At 39.0% G+C, this 18,434-nt stretch overlaps 2 protein-coding genes across 3 annotated transcripts in view; one reads left to right on the top strand and one right to left on the bottom strand.

The window, feature by feature from the left end:
* The window catches only part of AP3S1 (adaptor related protein complex 3 subunit sigma 1), a 33,886-nt gene extending 20,917 nt beyond the window's left edge, over positions 1-12,969 (bottom strand). The window contains exons 1-4 of one of the 2 annotated variants that reach the window (XM_083818229.1): positions 12,808-12,969; positions 9,697-9,788; positions 7,809-7,920; positions 141-212 (exon numbers count right to left, since the gene is read on the bottom strand). In XM_083818229.1, coding sequence (XP_083674355.1) covers positions 141-212; positions 7,809-7,920; positions 9,697-9,788; positions 12,808-12,876 — 345 coding nt within the window. In that variant the 5' untranslated portion in view covers positions 12,877-12,969. The remainder of the gene's footprint in view (positions 1-140; positions 213-7,808; positions 7,921-9,696; positions 9,789-12,807) is intronic. The other variant, XM_083818230.1, reaches the window with a different exon arrangement.
* Positions 12,970-12,982: 13 nt separating this feature from the next.
* Positions 12,983-18,394, top strand: ATG12 (autophagy related 12). The gene is made up of 4 exons (XM_083818239.1): positions 12,983-13,228; positions 13,404-13,540; positions 15,046-15,108; positions 15,460-18,394. Exons 1-4 carry the CDS (start codon positions 13,060-13,062, stop codon positions 15,517-15,519), a joined length of 429 nt encoding a protein of 142 aa, XP_083674365.1. The 5' UTR covers positions 12,983-13,059; the 3' UTR covers positions 15,520-18,394.
* The last annotated feature ends 40 nt before the right edge of the window (positions 18,395-18,434 follow it).

Raw genomic sequence — 18,434 nt, 5'->3', positions numbered from 1 at the left:
TTTTAAAAATAACACCTTGATAGAATATGTCTAGATTTCACTGACAATAGAAGTAGAATCACTGCAGATTTTAATACCAAGTATCAGCTGAACCAAACATTTCAATTGGCAAGAAATAGTACAGGAGCTCCTCACAGTACCTTGTCCACATGGAAAATTAAATCCAGTTCACAGACATTTTCGAAACATTTGTCTAATGTTTCCACAAATACCTGCAGAGAGGAAAAAAAAAAACCAAAGGTCAAGCTTTAACATAAACTCAATAGACCCATTATATCTGAGGTTCAACAAAAGCAAATACAGAAAATAAACAATGGGCAGACTTTAAGACATTAAAAGCATCCACAAAAAATCAGGTGGTTATCATTATTATGTTAATAGAATGTTATTTGTAGAGGAAACACTGTATGCAGAAGTCATTTTATGTCGTAACTGCTAAAAATCACAAACAGTTGTGAAAATAGTTGAATCTTGAAAAAACAGTAACACCATCTACACTACAATTTTCTCAGCTTTCATTCCAAGCTTTCCTTCCCATTTCCTTTGAATGCAATTATTAAGCAAAAATCTGCTGTTTTTTTCCATTATTGTTATGTTTACCAATTACTACACTGCAGGCCTCTCCCAGTTACCAGTCTACAATCAACTCTCCTACACAGAGACACACGTCCAAAGCAAGATGTCTGCGTTACGGCTTCTGGGAACAGTTCAGGGAACAACATAGCAGCTATCACATGGTTCAAACCCGCTGAATTCAGAAAGGACCAACGTAAAAGGTATCTGCCTTAATGTTGCACCTGTCAATCCTTTCAGGCATACCACCACATAAACTCAGAAAGGTCCAGCAGCTTCTACCCAGGCAGAAAACCCCTCCTTGAATCTAGAACATAAGGGCGCAGGGCAGAAAAATCCAATTCAACTCCAACCACAGATGATCTCTGCCAGCTATGGGCTGTAGGTTACCCTGCTCTGGTACTTCCAAACAAAACCCTTGGCAGGCACACTAGCCAGTTCCAGGCCTCTAAGATCCCATTTAGGCCACATAATGAAAAAATGACTACATTTGTACTCCTGAGTGTCAATCACCATCTGTTTGTGGTGTGTGCTGACAAAGACTCCGGTCTTACAGAAATATAAGCAGAATTTCCTTTATGCAAGGGATAACTCCTGTTTGACTTACATGAAATGTGGCAAGACCTCAAAGTGAAACATATGCTTGGGTTTGAGAGCTTAGGGTTTTCAAAATTAGAAAGAACTTCTGTGAGAATTTACAGATCATCCGTTAATTACTAGTAAATAAACTGCAACCAGTGAAAATTTTAAATTTGTTTTTCTACATTTCAGGGCTATTTTGTCACAATATGCATTTAATACTATTTCTTAAGTTGTCACTGCATGTAAATTATTTTTTCCAACTCTAAACTCACACCCAAAAGCAGGAATATGGAAGAAGTGAAACACCTGTTTTTGATTCTCTGTCTTTTCAATGTGGTTTATTAATTCCACCTTAGTCTTCAAGAGAAACCAGATTTCAAAATGCCTAGGCCCACAGAAATTGAAATTTCTGCTGACACCTTCTAACGACAAAAAAAGAAAGTGGACAAAAGGCCTGCCTTTACATATACATATTTATGTCCGTTTGATGTCAGTCATTTCCTGTTGCCTACCCTGCATAACAACTCAGGTTACTACTATTTCCAATCCCTCAATTTCAGAACCTGTTTATACTATAGAAGAGTACTGCATACCACTGTTGCAGTAACTTATTTTTAATTCCCATTTTCAAGTCCAACTACATCTAACTGATGTACCATGCATTTAAAACAAGGATTACTCTTAAATACTAAAATACCAGTGAATAATTTAAACAAGGAGTGCAGAGCATTTTCACAGGCAGACTCAAGACAATGAGGATCATTAACAAGTTAACTACCTAAATGAACAAGTTTATGTTAAATTTTATTGAAACTAAGCAAAGCAGAATTTTTCTTCAAGTAGGTGTTAATTTGTTGTGATAATAAAAGTCTTCTATAAACAAGGGAGGCAAGCAAATATAAAATTATATATTAAGCAGAACAAACTACAGAGCTCATAACTATGTGCAGCAAAACAAATAACCACAGATGTTCTCTTACTTTCCTTGTACCTTAGGAGAATGTGAATACAAGGACAGTGCTGTTTGAGATCAGCTGCAGGAAGAAGATTGAAAATAGAGTGTAAATGTAACCCTTACCTAAAGGTTTTAGTTATAAGAGTTCACAGTTTGAGACCATTTTTGAAAGAAAATATTCCTCATATACATCATCAAGTTTACACATAAATTTATATATCCTGACTTTGACATCCATCTAGTAACTTGAGAAACAATGTTCCACATAAAAAAAAAAAACTCGGAAGACCCCAAAGATGTTTATTTAATAGCAGTATGTATGCCCACACATCAGAAACATAGAAGTTTTATTTTTCTTCCAGTAACTGGGGCTTCTCCCATAAAAGTACCCTCTTGATTCATATCTACAGTAGTTGCTTTCACACCTCTACCCATTGCACAGTGACAACAGTACGCTGTGCAGGAACTCATAAATCTCTGCCCACAACACAGGGATATACTAAACATCTTTTTTTCTATGAAGAAATCAGCTGAAACTGAGTATTCTTCAGAGAGTATTTTCACCAACTAATGACTTCTGATGAAAGCCCTGGAAATTTCTTCAATTTTCCATTCATGATGAAACGTTCATTCAGAGTAATGCCAGCACTGACAAGGTACAGAACCATGACAAACTACTGGTCTATCAAAGCACTGATCTACATGGCAAACTAGATATTTTTTTTACATTAACATTTCTTGATCTAAGACATCTTCAAATAATTGATGTTGCAGATAAAATTAGAGCCACTTTGCTTTCATTGCAATTTTTAATTGAGAGTTGAATGAACTGCACATAATAACAAGCAGTGCCAGAATTTATGTTCAGTAAATATCTCAGATACTGCAGACTTGCAGATCAAAATAAACAGAAGAGAATACACACCAATTGTTTCATGGGGAAAAAAAAAAGCGAAGCAAAAAAAACAAAACAACAAAATCCACCAATTTAAATTTACCTTGTGATATTATTGGAAAAGAAAAGGGAAAAGAAACAAATGAATGAGTCAACTACAGAGCAGGAAATTAAGGATTTAAGAATGAATTCACAATGACTGTCTAGCTCCCCCTTGTGCTTCAATTTTGAAATTATAGCCTTTTACAATTCAAAGAAAAAAAAAAAAGCATGCATACCTCCATGACGGTAAATAGGAAAAAAAACGCTTTTGTAGTAAGTACACTTTAATAAAGCCAGGTACATAATTCAAGAGTAAAACATATGAATCATAGTATCAATTTGCTGCTTATATTTACAGAACAGAATCCAGGAGCCCCCCATAATCATTAGTATGTCAAAACATAGAACACCACCTTTACCAAGAAAACCTTATTAGCTTTGAGGGTGGCCTGTAGTAAGTCATCATTCATATACTACTGCAAGCATCTGAAGCCACTACACTACCCACACTGGCACTGACATCCCATCCTTCTTTCAATAAATTAAGTAACAGTTACTCACAGCATCTACAGAGAACACCAAGATTACAGCTAAGGGAAAGACTGTTGAAGTCTTGCTATTAGTCAAAACAGAAGTGCGTTAGCTTTCAAGCAGACCTGCCAATAAACGTAATGCATTACCAATAAGGGGTTTTAGGTAGAAATGTCAAACAAAATGTTCTTTTTGGTCTTAGTTCCTGCTCTCAATTTTCCACCTAACTCTAAAGTAAACTAATAGTGCTAACTGAGAACTAGTCGGTCTTTTTTTTTTTCCAAAACACGTTTCTCAGTCATGTGTCTCTCCCTTTCTTATTTAATTACCATAAAAGAATCTCTGGTCTGGATGATCCATCTATCCTTAAGAACTGAGAAAACTGTGTCTCAAAAGGAACTGCACTACATCTCCCATATACATCTTACTGAACAACTGTATCATGCAAGGTTATATAAGACTTTTCATGCAAGATTACAATCTCACAGATTTAGCTACTTACTGAGACAACATGCTTTGGGAATGTAGCAGTGGGCTACAACCCTCAAAAATGCTTACAGCTGACAGACACTTAGGTCCTTAGGATAGTTAGGCTGCATTACAAATGTCACTAATTGTACTCTCATGCCAGTCCATAGCTTGTTATATTTTTATGTACTTTATTTCTATGGGCTATAACATTACATTTAAAGACCAACAAGAAGAGTCTATCAGAGTCTATCAGAGTATAACTTACCATCTAATTTACACTGAATCCAAGAGACTGCAAAACATGGTACAAATGCTGACCTACTATCCAATAATCAACAAAAAAAATCTTGCTAGTGTCCATGTTAAACAAGACCAAAATTAATACCTCAAGCAAATTCCTACTGTTATGTTCAAACGTCTCTAGTTTGTACTCGGTATAAATACTGGGGTAGAGCTTGTGGCTTTTAACACATACAGTGCATCCACTAAACCAGAGCCAGGAAGACTTACCCATGGAACAGCTCAGACCTAACGGTGACCTAAGTGGCCTTCACAGAAGTATCTCAACTATTACTAGGTACAGCAAAAATGTTGTGCTGAAAAGAACTGATGACCACTATGTGCAATCTAATCTACTATGGCGTTTTCAGTTTACAAAACAGAGTAAGTCTTAAGTGCTACACAAAGGTTTAGGTTCATTTCACCACTTTATATTCATGAAATAATAAACTGGCCTTCTACATAACTACTTATTTAAACAATTCAATACCTGTACAATTCATAACAAACTCCAGATGGTTTACTCTTAGCTTGTTGTCTCTGAACTATAGTAAACAAAGACATATGCAAAAGTTCAACATTTCTGAACACAAAAACTAAGCTTATTTACTAGAGTATATATGCATGTGTATATGTACATACTCTTAGTATGCACTGCACATGGGATTGAGATGTAATAATAAACATTCTAAGGGCGTTTTTGCAGGGTAAGATCCATTTAACTCTGATTGCTATTAGTAAGAGGATTAAACAGATCCTTCTGGAAGCCATACTGGAAATCAAAAATGTTTAATTAATCTCTGTATAGTTTCTACTATAATCATATGGTAGAATTACACTGATCTAGAGAAACAGGAACACTAAGCAGCTGTAGGTACTGTGGTGAGACTATTTATAAACAAAATCATATGGTTCAGAAAAAAAAATCAAGTATTGCTATAAATAGAAATAGCATTTTTATTATTTCTGCTTCCTTCAAATAGTTACAATGGCATGTAAATAAACACTAGGACTTAATGGAAAAGATGTGCAATACATAGAACTGGAGACGGAAATCGAAGAACTTTTGGCACAAGAAGCAACACAATTTAGAGGAAAGATTAAGCTCTGCCTAATTCAGAGAATTTGATGGCCCTATGTATGTAGTAGGAAGCTGCAAAACCTCAAAGTAAGATTAGTTCACACTATGTAACTGTAAATAATTGTAAGCTACTGGTGTGTCATTTTTAATATAACATTACAAATAAAAAGCTAGTTGAATCTGGATAACAGCCTGGTAAAATGTAGCAGGTCAGACACTGACGTAGATAGTCTTTCCTATTCTTACTATCTGATTAAACAGGAAGTATTATAAATAACCACTTTATCTGCAAAATATCTCTAAGTCACATGAAACATTAACATGCTTCTTTTCTCAGTTTGAATGTACTTTAGAAGACTTAACTAAGCGACAAGCAACTAAGCAACCATGTAGAACAAAATGCTAAAAAACACGCAAGGCCATTATACACTGCCCTCAGCAACTTGCATTATTCAGGTATTGCACAATGTTTGTATGAGCAAAAATGATACAAGAATCTAGAAAAATGGTTTCCTTCCTTGTTATCCACACACCCACCTGCAAAGATAATTTGGATCTACGGTCCAGAAGAGCACTTCACGTTAAGAGCTGTTCTGAACACTCGTAGGTAACTATGAGAAGCTATTCAGCTCCAAGAAAGGTCTGCAGAGAACCATGAGGCTTTTAAGGCTCACAGGGCTCTCTGCAATGCAATAGTCAATACATACAGGCCCACGTCTCAGGACACCACTGATCACATAATAAAATCAATTTTCTCGACACACAAGCTTTTAAGGGCAATAATATTCCTAACACAAGTATACAATGCAAACACAGTTCAAGCACATTAATAAATTTATTAGGACTGAATCAAATTTTAAAATGCTTAACCGTAAGTGAATCACTGAGCTGAGACCCAATTTTATGTAATGACCTACATCACTTCAGGGTGTGAAACGATTTTTTGTTTAAGACGTCTGACTACACTAACGATCATAAGTGAAATTGTTCGTGCACAAATTTTAAGTTGAAAATCACTGGTGTAGTCAGAGTTCTCTTAACATACAAGTGTTTGTATTACCAGCCATGATTTTTCTTGCTGAGTTGATAAATACCTATTTAGCAATTTAAATCATACATGCTGTGCTAGAAGCCCTGTGGAAGACATTGTATTCAAACAGTTAGTGATCTTGAACAGGCCACATCTGCTCTATTGGGCTTTGTACTTTGGACTTGAGAAGCCCATATGTTATTAATGTAATCTATAACTTACAGCAACGTGGGGAAAGGTAAACTGTAGGTGGATCAAGGAGCGGAATGTATTGATCAAGGACCAAGAGACCATTGAACATACAGGAATTAGCAATCCACATAACGCTTCACGTAAGCAGCCCCAGGCCTGTGCCGTACTGCACGAACCCTGTGGCTTTCAGAACAGTGTCGTGCTGCACAAATATCTTGGCCACAGGATAAATGCTGCCAGCTAATCATAGCAGAGAAGCTTGCAGGCAGCACCCGCTTGATAGCGGCAACTGCACCACCTGCATGGCGTTGTCTTTATCTAAAATTGCAGCAAGAAGTTCTCATGAGCTCATCCTTTAGGAACAGAGTTGTTTTCTTGTGAGGAAATTATCTGTTATCTGAAAATAGCTCCCAAAAAAGGGAGAACAACTCTCCATGGACAGGATCCATGTGCAATGTGCTATGAGAAAATCCACCTGGGCTCCATTTGATGCTGCATGAACACAATATGCATTGCAACTGAATGAACATAGGATTTACTCAGCATCTGCATTCCTCTTCTTATTCTATTTTATTAAACCGTTATCTAATTAAGCTGCTTTGTTGACAATGCTTTCCTATGGAGACCCAAAGAAACCTGTACCAGCTCTCCCTCTGTCCTCATTTCCTCTCCCCACCCCAGTAAAGAATAGCACTAACAACAACTTTTAAGGCATATATGAATAAAAGCTCCTAAACCACAAGGACCTTCTCATCCAAAGAGGTTCTGGATGCTTTAATCTGTCACGTTTGTAGTAAATATACGCACACATGCACAAGCAGCTTTGTGTGTCAAAGCTCTATCATCCAAAATCGTCTTGGCAAATGGTTGGACTGCATCATTTTGACCTGCAGCCCAAACAGGGCCTTACAAAGCTGCAACTAAAAATAACTGATGATTGCTCCAGATGAACTGTTCCCTTCTTTACAATCAACTTGGGAATTCACTTTTTCAAAGAAAGTCCAGAAAATTGCAGGTGACCCAAAAATAATACTCTGCGCTTTGAGTGTATTCATAGTTAGCTTCATTTCTGAGTATTGCAGAGAAAGACATGGCTAAATATTGAGTTGAATTTCTAAGGTACTTAGAATTATAATTCCACTTAAAAAACAAACAAAAAACAATGAGACTAACTTACTTGTATTAGGTCTAAAATGCCAAGCTCACTTTCTGAGGAATCCACACAAAACACAAAATACAAGGTGGCATAGTGTCGGTAAATAAGTTTGTTATCAGATCCACCTATTAATCTAAAATGGAAAGAAAACATGAAAGCTCAGTTAGCATCTCAGGATATGCTGGACAACTCCCCAAAGTTATTTCAGTTAATAGGAGGCCTGTTATTAATGGCTGGCTGGAGCTTTCCCAAACCCAACTATGTTACAACTTTTATTTTGTGATATAATTACAATGGAAGAAAAAAACCACCAAGACAGCACAAATTACATTTAACACACAAGCACAGTTATTGTTATCTATATGGATATTAATTATTTCAACACGGAGAGAAAATATTTAAATTGGTATTTCTCTTCTGCTATAGCCTTCCTGAATAAGATACATAAATCAAGAAGAGAGATGTTTGGCAGATTATTAACGTTCACTTTGGACAAGAGGATGTCTGCTCAGATAAAATTAGCCTGGACCTACATGGCTATAAATCTCAGTTCTCCTTTAACTCTATACCAGAACTGAACTACCCAAATTCTTCCAAATATTTCAGTATACTAAGCTAGTATCCATAAAATCCTGAGGCCTTTGGCCAAATTGCAAACTATAAAGTGATACCTGCCCTGGAAAAAAATATATAGATTGAAATGGCAACTGTAGACCAAGCAGTAAGAGGAAAGCCAGACTTGCGTCCTCTGTGTCTAGCTTTTCTGTCGTATCCTGTAATTTTTTAAGGCTCCTAATGAGTTCTTGATCTTAGAGATTTCAAGCCAGCATATTTCCAGCTTGTAACTATCTTCATGAACCTAATGATAAGACCAAAAGCTGAGTAGTTAATAGAGAAGCATTTTGTTTTAAATATATATATACATGTATATATATAAGGGATCACCTTGACTAAGAAAAAGACATCGTAACTGACATGGTACAGCTAGATATTTAGCTATGACTCTGCACACAAAAAGTTAAGGCATTAACATACTAGCTTTCATCAATCAGAAAATTTCCATTATTAAAATGTTTAGCAGACTATGACAATCTACATTTATACTGGAGATTATGAGCTTACTCTATCGACTATGACTCCTTTCCTTCATAACTATTCAATCTTGATGACTAGTATCTCAAAATAAAACACTTTTCCATGTCAGAATTTCTTCTCTTCATTTAAAGTAAGAGTGCATCAAAAAAAACAACTGACATGATTCAAGAAATAATATTTTTAACCTGTCTTCCAGAGATGTAGGACCCAAGCCTGGCTTTTCTCTTACTCTACTCTACCTATGTTAATAAAAAGTCTTAGTTACAACTGCTGTAATGTATTTTTTAAATATTTTTTTCTTCCTACTTCATATAGCATGTCTGAACCCTGACAAAAAGTATGGGGAGTCCTACTCTCAGAAGCTGTCCACTCAAATTTTAGGAGCTTGAGCCTGAACAACAGCTATGAAATATCTTAATTTTCTCAATGGGTATGGCAAAAGCCAGTGCATCTCCAAACAAGACCAGAAATTTTTACCTGGATTACAGGGAAACTGGTTAGGTATCATCTGCCTGTTTCTTCCCCATTTTGTGCCTGCATCACTTTTAAGACTAGATATAGCACTGTGTCAATTACAGTACTATAAAAAAATCCGGTTTAGTGCCTAAGTAATTTTGATACATACACACACATATGTAAGTATATATTCCAGTTAGTAAGGAATATGTATACGTGGCATCAACATGATATCATTACTGGTGTATTAAATAGGTCAAGTGACATGGCACTTACATTAGAACTGTAAAAACAAGTATGCTACTATCAGCAGAAGTATTTGCAAGTACCGAATGTTTATTTTAAACCTGATACTTACAAGCCTCCTTCCAGGAAATTACAGACGTTTTCATCACGTTTGGATACCAAATGGAAAGTTTCTCTGATAATTTGTTGCTGCGTATCTTCACTCTATAAAAGAAAACATATTTTGCTATCAAGCTAAAATGGATTAACTAACAATGCACAGCACCCACAGCAATTAAATAGAACACAAAGCATACAAGTATCCTCAAACTATCTGCCTCTCATGCCTTACATCTGCAAAAACCAATATGCAATTTGTTGTCATTTTAACACTTGTGTTAAAAAAAAAGACATTTTTACAAGTTAAGTTGCAGAAGAACACGTTACTGTGAAATAAACGTGAAAAATGTGACAGCTTTTAAGAAAATTCTAGAAGTACCATGATTTAAAACTAGCTTATTCAATAAATAGTACTGTGAAATATTCAGGAGGAGCTGCATCTCCACTGTAGCCTGAACAGCTATAGACATCCTTTGTAACTACCTTCATCCATTAGCAGGTAGAAAACACAGTCTCAAAGATCTAACAGGGGGGTGGTGAGGATGTGTAAAAAAAATCCCACAAAACATAACTCTTTCAGAAGTAGGTTCAAATACAAAGGCTTCATGAGCCATGCATTCCCTTAAGCTATTAACGTTCCTTCTGACAGTCTTTTACTGATCAGAAACATCGCTTCTAACTTTGAGTTCACTGCATTCTTCTTGAGTCCCCACTGCAACTGTCCATCATTCCTGCACATTTGCTTCTGCTACCCTTCTGTAAGGGCAGACTCATTCCTCACAAGTCTATACTTCAGCAGTCAAAAAATTTACAAATAATTCTTCTACTCTTGCATTTGATTTTAAGCACTGAACCCTGAAGTCAGCAAGCAGAGGTAGCCCCAATCCCTGAACAATGATGGAAGTCAGCGTTTTACACCACAAATACTGGTGCATGTTAAAAGTGACTTCAGCTAGCAACGGGTACAGTCCCCTTCATGATTGCTAAGCAAGTAAATCCTGGCATCAGTGCAGTTTGCATTCACCTTAAATTTGTGCGTTACTTTACAAATAACCTCCACAACCAACAGAGATATTAACAAAAATCTTCAGCAGACAAATTGCTCTATAAAACACAGAACAAGTCAAGTGCAAGTTCCTCTGCTTGTATAGCCTGTTTCTTACATTGTGCCTGCCTTCCTTCACTGCAGTAATCTCAGCTTCTTCACGTGTTTTTTGTGGTTATCAGGAAAGAGAGGATGTGTCTTTTTCAAGAAACTGAGATAAGTACTTTGACTACTTAAAATAACTTTCATTTTCAGAATCTGCCCTTATTCTCAAAGTTGTTCTGAAGCTTACTTTCAACTTTGAATTTATGGCCGCAAGTCTATACTGTGAAACATAAAGCTACACAGAAATGGATGATCAAGACAAGGTTGCAAACAACAGGCAACTAAAAATAATAATAATGACATCATATTTTCATTCGCTATTTACATTTTCAACACTACGCAGTGTTATGTTTACATATGCATATTATCCTACTTTATGCATTAAGGATCTGTTCATTTAACAGGGGCTGAGTGGAATTCCTAAGAGAAATCTGTTATCCTCTTCTTATTTACTTCTCCTTCCGCTGTTCCTCCTTTTCCCACCCAGAAATTTGCAAATGCACAACAGTATCAAAAGATACAAAAAGATATCTACATTTGAATGGAAATGAAAATGAAATTGAAGCGCTTCACACTGACGATGGAGATGCACGCCTTTCCAAAGTATTTCATCTACCTATTTAATTGTTATATCCCCACCATCAGGGAGGGATGAGGGAGAGACATCTTTCAGAAGTTACTGAAGCTCTGCACTGAAAGTTATCCAAAAAGAAACAGATGCACACAGGGGGAATACTTATCAGTATAGGTAGGTGAGAATACTTCATTTGAATTTTTAAACTAGGAACAGTGAAATAAAGACAACAGCTTGGTAGCAAAGAATTGATGAGATAGATGAAAAAGGGATTAACTGACATATATTAGAGTTTTTCAGTATCGAATTTCTGATGAGAAAGGATCAAATTCAGTTGCCCACAACAATGACCTGTATCAGTTACACTCCTTTAAGTAAAAGCCTTACAGTGTAAACCGAAGCCTCACAGTCATAATTCTTGCTCTGAGGTGTGCGAAGCAAGATACATCCCTTCCAGTAAAGCTAAATATGACTTCCGTAGTGGCCAGAATTTTAAGTAACTGGCCACAGATACAGATAAATAATAACACTACTTAAAAAGAATAATTTGTTTACATAATCCTGGGAAGCATCAGCTGTTTTCTTGGATTTTATTGTCCAAGGTCAGCCCAAGCAGAGCTTAGCCTGTTTGCTAGGAAAAGCCATACACCCGATTAAAGCGTTATCTTAAAATCTCTTATCGTTGAATTAAGTCAAGTGTTGCCATCTTAAAATCTCTTCTCCTTGAATTAAGCATTGTCACATTGTTTCTTGGATCCCTCCCACTGCACTTTCCCTCTGTTCAGACAAGTCCTCATGCCGCATTTTCAGAGCTGCTTCAGCCTTCCCTCTCCCATGTAAGAGAACATACTTTTGCAAGTAATTTCTATTTTTTCCTGCATGAACTGCATTTTTCTAACACTCTGAAAGCTTTCGAATGAAAAGGCAGTGCTAACTAGTTACACTCACCACGGGAACACCCTCCTCATTCCAGCACCTCTGCCACGGCGCACGGAGACAAGTAGCGCCACATCAGGGAACGCTGCGAGGCCAAAAAAGCACTGCAGCATTGGGAGCAAGTTCCCAATATATAAATAAATAAATAAATAAATAAATATGCGGGAATGCAGCCTGCCTTTGAACCAGGGCTTTCCCCTTCGTCTTTAGAACCACCGAGAAATAAGCTATTAAATAAAAACATACAAATAAATAAGGAAGTTGGTGGGAAAACGGCTTTTGTTGTTGAAACCTGGAAACGTTGGGGTGAGGCACGGAGCGGCTGGAGAGGCCCCCAGGGGCCCGGTGGTGCCCCCCCACACGGCTCAAACCCCGTTTTTCCCCCCCAAGCCCCCCTCAGTGTTGCCCCCCAGGATCGGCCCGGCCCGGCCCGGCCCAGCCCCGTCCCCGTTCCCGTCCCGTACGTATCGCTGGTAGAACTTGGAGAGGCGCGGCTTGCCGTGGTTGTTGAAGATGAGGATGGCCTTGATCATGGTGCGGCCGCCCCCGCCGGCCGGGCCCCACCGAGCCGCAGCCGTTAGCCGACCCAACCGGCCCCGCCCCGCCCCCAGCGCCTGACCGGAGCAGCGGGAACGACGGCGTCCCGCGAGGGACAAAACGCCTCGCGGCGCCGCGCTGCGAAGACGGGGCGTGGCTTCCGCCCGGCCCGCAGCAGCATGGCGGAGGACGGGGAGCAGGCGGCGGTGTCACCGCAAGGGGAAGCCGGGGAGGAGGCTGCGGAAACCGGGGCTGCGGCGGCGGCAGCAGCGGGCTCTGCCGAACCGGTGCTTCCCGCGGCCGGCTCGCCGGGCACCGAGGAACCCGCCGGCGACGCCAGGAAGAAAAGTAACGTGGCGGCTAGGCCGCTGTGGAGACGGCGGGGGGGGGGAATGGGGTGGTGATGGGCGGCCGGGAGGGCCAATTGGCCGAGAGAGCGGGCGGCGGTAGCCAATGAGGGCGCGTCGGGGGCGGGATCCCGCGGTCGATTGCTAATGGCGCCCCCCCCCCCCCCCCCCCGCAGTTGACGTGCTGCTGAAGGCCGTGGGCGACACCCCCATCATGAGGACCAAGAAGTGGGCCGTGGAGCGCACCCGCACCATTCAGGGGCTCGTCGACTTCATCAAGAAGTTCCTCAAACTGATGGCCTCCGAGCAGCTGGTACCTGAGGGGGGCGGTGGGGGCCGGGGGTGGGCTCTGCTCTCAGGTAACCAGTGGTAGGGCTAGAGGGGGTGGCTTCGAGTTGTGCCAGGGGAGGTTCAGGTTGGAAATGAGGAAACGTTTCTTCTCAGAAAGAGTGGTCAGGCATTGCGATGGGTTGCCCAGGGAGGTGGTGGAGTCACCGCCCCTGGGGGTGTTCAAGGGAAGGTTGGATGTGGTGCTTAGGGACATGATTTAGTGGGTGACATTGGTAGCAGGGTGACGGTTGGACCAGCTGATCTTGAAAGTTTTCCAATCCTAATGACTCTATGATTCTACAGCCCAGTGTGCACCTCACACAGCTCTGCACATGCTGTGCAAAAGTGCCCTTCATTGAGAGATTCATACATGCAGCACAGGTCTAAAAACCAGGTGTACAGAAGGAGCGTATAGGAAAAACTCTGAAGCGTTTGGGATTGATTTTCTGAACACTGGTGACTCGTTTCCTTCAGAATTTCCCTTCCAGACAGTTTAAAAGTACTGTCATAAGATTGATACCTTTTTCAAAATGGTTAGTGTGGGAATGTTCACAGGTGGGCAGCACAGTGTCAATGTTGTTCCTTAATCCCCTTGAAGCCTAAAAGTCCTTCTGATAATGTAGAAGTTGGAACTGATGCAGAAATAAGTTTATTCTAACTTTGAAATTAACAGTTTACTTTCAACATCCTACACTTTTTAATATAAGCTTTCTTTTTAGATATAAAATAAAAGCTAGACTCATTACAATACTGAAATCTGCAACTGAAGTATCAGATAAGGTAACTCTAATAATGTCTCGAAGAGTAATAGTTACAGTTTTTACTGCTGGTGGGTATTATCAACAGTTTAATTCATTAACTATGAATTATCAATTCATTATCAACCGTTTAATTCATTAACTCATTGTCTCAACAAGAAAATAAAGGGGCATGGACTCTTCCAGCATAGTTTCAACTTAAAGCTTAGCTTCAGGAAAAAAACCCTAGGAACTGTATGGGCTTTCTTTGGAAACTGCGTGATACCTATACAGCCATCTTACGCTGCAGATCCCAAGGGCCTCTTTGACACTGTTGACTAGCTATACTGTGTACTTACATTTGGAGCAGGAAGTGAGAATGGTGACAAAAAAATAATCTGTTTCTGTGAGCATTGTTCTAATTGAGAAAATTTAGGTTAGTGGGAGTGGTTTGGATACTCAAAATCAGATCAAGAACTAAACCAGTGAGTTCACTTCCTGCTGCCGTATGGGAGAGCAGTGGGTCAGCTTGCAGGAGAATGCAATCAGCAGCTTGCTGGGGCTCATTTGGAAGTCATGCTGCCCCTCCACCTTGCAGTGAAGATGCTAACTAGTTGTAGTTTGGTGCAGACTGTAAAGATTATTAAATAAGTAATGAACAGAGGACAGATTTACCTATCCCGGCCTGAAGAACATTTCTTCTGGGTACCTTACTTGTCAAGTCTCCATCTTCCGTTTTCTTTTCTTGCAGTTTATATACGTAAACCAGTCTTTTGCTCCATCTCCAGACCAGGAAGTTGGAACCCTCTATGAGGTGACTTTCATTTTAAAATATTCTTTCCAAATGTGCTTACCAGAGTCTGTTGTATGATTCTGGCACTTTAAATCTGTTATTGCTCCTAGCTACGCTGGTAATACCTTGACTTTAGTGTAATAGCGTTGCCATTCACAAATCTGTATCAATAAGGTTTGAAGAGACATGACTTCATACAATCTCTGGAAGAGCAGTCCTTCACCTGTGTATGTCATGCCTTCAGTTGTGATGGAGACCTTTGTTGTGAACAACACTATTTCATGACGCATTCATCTGGCTTGTTTTTGTTTTGCTTTGTGCATATGCTAGTCTGTGAATAACCTAACAGCTCTTGTTTTTATTTTATTGCAGTGTTTTGGAAGTGATGGCAAGCTGGTGCTGCATTATTGCAAAACCCAGGCATGGGGGTGAAAGACAAGCAATACAGTTGCATAGGTGTCATCTTCAAAAATGGAAGAGGAGCTAACTTTCTTAAACACACCTGTAAATGCACAGAAAAAAAAGGGGGTTGGATTTATGCTTGTGACTGTATACTTATAAAAATGGCAACAGTTGAATAGCATGAAAGAAGAGCTACCAACGTTATCCAGTCTTGTAGCGTTTTTCCAATGTACATTTTGGGTACAGAAAAAAAGTCTGCATCTGCTGTCTGTAGAACGGAGCCAGCTCTCCAGCTTCTGAGTTCCCAATTGCTGTATATGAAGGGAAGCTTCTTCAAAGTTGTCTTCAGGACTTGGCAGCACTGTCGCTGTATATGGTGTATGGAAGATAAGGTTTCCTTTTAATTAAAAAAGGATGTGAATTGCACATATAGCCTGATATTGTTTGCTTCTCGCATGTTGTACATCTGTTGTTTACATTCTGTATGTTATGAACTCTTCACCTTGAACGTACGTTATCTCAATTCACTTCAAGAAATTATTTTGTTTTTTTTTTTCTTCTCTTAGTTAGTATGCAGGTACTGGTAAATAACCTTGCTCTATGTCTTTTTCAGGTTGGCAGTCTTAAGTACCTTATTTACATGGCACAGCATAATGATACAATATGCCTCAGAAATATGTCCTTCTGCCAAACCGCGTAGAACTTTGTACAAGGCTGAACACTTCAGCAGTTGCCAGGATATTTTATTTCTGGCACTGTTTAATGAGTAGCAAAACTTGTTGCGTCTTTGTGTTAATGAAGGAATAGACATGAGATGCTAAAAACCTGCTTTATATTTAGTCCTTTTGGCTGCTGCTGTTTTTATGCTTCACCAGTTGCATATTCCATCAACAAAATAGAATTCACTTTATGTCCTTCTGCTAAGCCATAATGTAATGAGGATTCTTTCTTTTTTTTCACCTTAGAGGGGACTTGGTACTTTGACTAGGGTGCCAACCTCTCCTTTTATTTATTGGAGGGTTTGGGAGGTGTGGTGGTGTATTGTGGGTTTGGTGTTTTTTTTTTTTCTTCTACGTTTGCTGTTTTTGTTTTGGGTTATTTCTGTGAATTTATTTTAAATTGGTTGTGCTATCTTCTATGTTTATTTTATCTGTACTAAATTAAATGTTAGCTGTCTGCGTGCAGAGTGTTCTTACGCTGACAGTTTTGGTCCCTGATGCAATCCACTTCTTCAGCACATGCGGGCAGAGCAGCCTCTGCATGTTTAAAGCAGGCCTGTCCAATAGCCTGAGCTATTTGTTCCTGTCTCATGTAACCTGTGTGTCTAGCATGAGCGGTTCTTATGTGGTCTCTGCAACCACTGTGCCAAATTGTTTCCACCCTTAGAGGAATTATGGAGAACTAATGCTTGGTTTAACTTAGGGGTGCTACTGCTATTTCCATGCAGCCAAGCATGTGGCACGTGCCCCAGATGTGTAGTAGTTGCTATGAGAATAGTGACGTTTTTGGTGGAAAACCTACATAAGAATCCATTGGATTCAGCTAACAGTGCAGAATTTTGTAGCTTTTCCCATTCAGAACCCTGATCTCATGAATCTTTGTTGATTTAACAGAACTAGTGCAGAGGTGAGCACTCTGATTCCATCCTACTGAAGAAATTGCCTGACTGGTTACTGTAAAGCCAGTGTAACCTTGTACAGCCACCAGAGGGTACACAAGGACAAAGATATTTGCTTATTTTTTACTGGATATTTTTTTCCAATCTTTTTCATAATATGTCCACTTGCCTACCTTAGAAATGTGTAAGCAGTTTGTTCTCCTGTGTGGCAGTATGTTTGCCTAAGATAAGCCAATAGTCTGGCAGGTCTGTTGGTGCCTTTTACCTTATTTGATCTTAACAAATGAAACTATTCAATGCAGTGCAAATGTGCTCTGTAGGATTGATGCAAGAACTTTTTGTGTGTGTTTAGTTTTTTTTTCTTTTTTTAATAAAATAAAAATCCACTGGGATCTGAAAGTGAAGGAGGACTGTAGGTCACTGTATCGTGCCACCTAATGTTAGAGGGTTGTCCTTCATGTTGGATCTGTAGATAAATTTTATGTTTGAGTTTTAAAAAAAAAAAAATGTTTGCCTCGATTCCTTCAGAGGTAACAGTCCAGTAAAGTAAAACCCACAGAAGTGGTTTGTATTGCTTTTATTCACCGCATTCATTTCTGAATTTGGACAACTTAACCATACAGGTTTGAATTATGCATTTATTTAAGATTCAGCATGTTCCTTGTACCATACTCATTACTTGTTCCAACACTGTTCTTTCTAATGCAATTTCTAATGCTAGTTAGCAGGTATTTAGTCATTTCATTAATTTAAGAAACTTTATCAGAGACTTTAATTCCAGTTTATTTTGATTTTTTGTTAGATTCTAAGACTCAGAAATCATTAAACTCCCTTTCTTGTAACAGTTGAAGGACTACATTGATTGTATGTCAAAATAGTACACTACTTGCAGAATTCATTTTGTCTACAATAAGCCATAAGGTATAATGTTACACTTAAAAATAAAAAATAAAAAAAAACCCTTGATGTGGGTTTTGCGTGTGTCCAGCGGAAGCATATACATGTGCATGCATACACTCCTGATGGACAAAGCAAGGACTGCCTAATGTGTATGGTGAACAGCCAAAAACAGAATCAGGAAAGAAAGCTAAAAGGAGTTCTCTCCCTACCTACAGGAAGGGCTAATAGTATTTAATTGTTCCTGATATGTGTTTGATTAGAAAAACAGTAACAGTGAATACTCACCACGTCTGTGGGCGCTGTCTTCTAATTAGTACTACTATATTACTTTTGAGGGTTTTTTCCTACTGCCTTGCTGCTGCCAATATATATGTATGACTTGCAACATCAGTATTGTGTTGTTGTTTGCTGTTTTGTTTTGTTTTAC

This window comes from Anser anser (genome assembly GCF_964211835.1).
Source record: "Anser anser genome assembly, chromosome: Z".
In the NCBI taxonomy this organism is placed as follows: Eukaryota; Metazoa; Chordata; class Aves; order Anseriformes; family Anatidae; genus Anser; species Anser anser.
Note: the sequence above shows the minus strand (reverse complement) of the source record. Positions and strands in the feature narration are given on the sequence as shown.

Coding starts and splice junctions, on each gene's coding strand:
- ATG12 (XM_083818239.1), top strand. CDS start 13,060: ATGGCGGAGGACGGGGAGCAGGCGGCGGTGTCACCGCAAGGGGAAGCC. Junction 13,229..13,403: donor CGGCGACGCCAGGAAGAAAA/GTAACGTGGCGG, acceptor CCCCCCCCGCAG/TTGACGTGCTGCTGAAGGCC. Junction 15,109..15,459: donor AAGTTGGAACCCTCTATGAG/GTGACTTTCATT, acceptor ATTTTATTGCAG/TGTTTTGGAAGTGATGGCAA.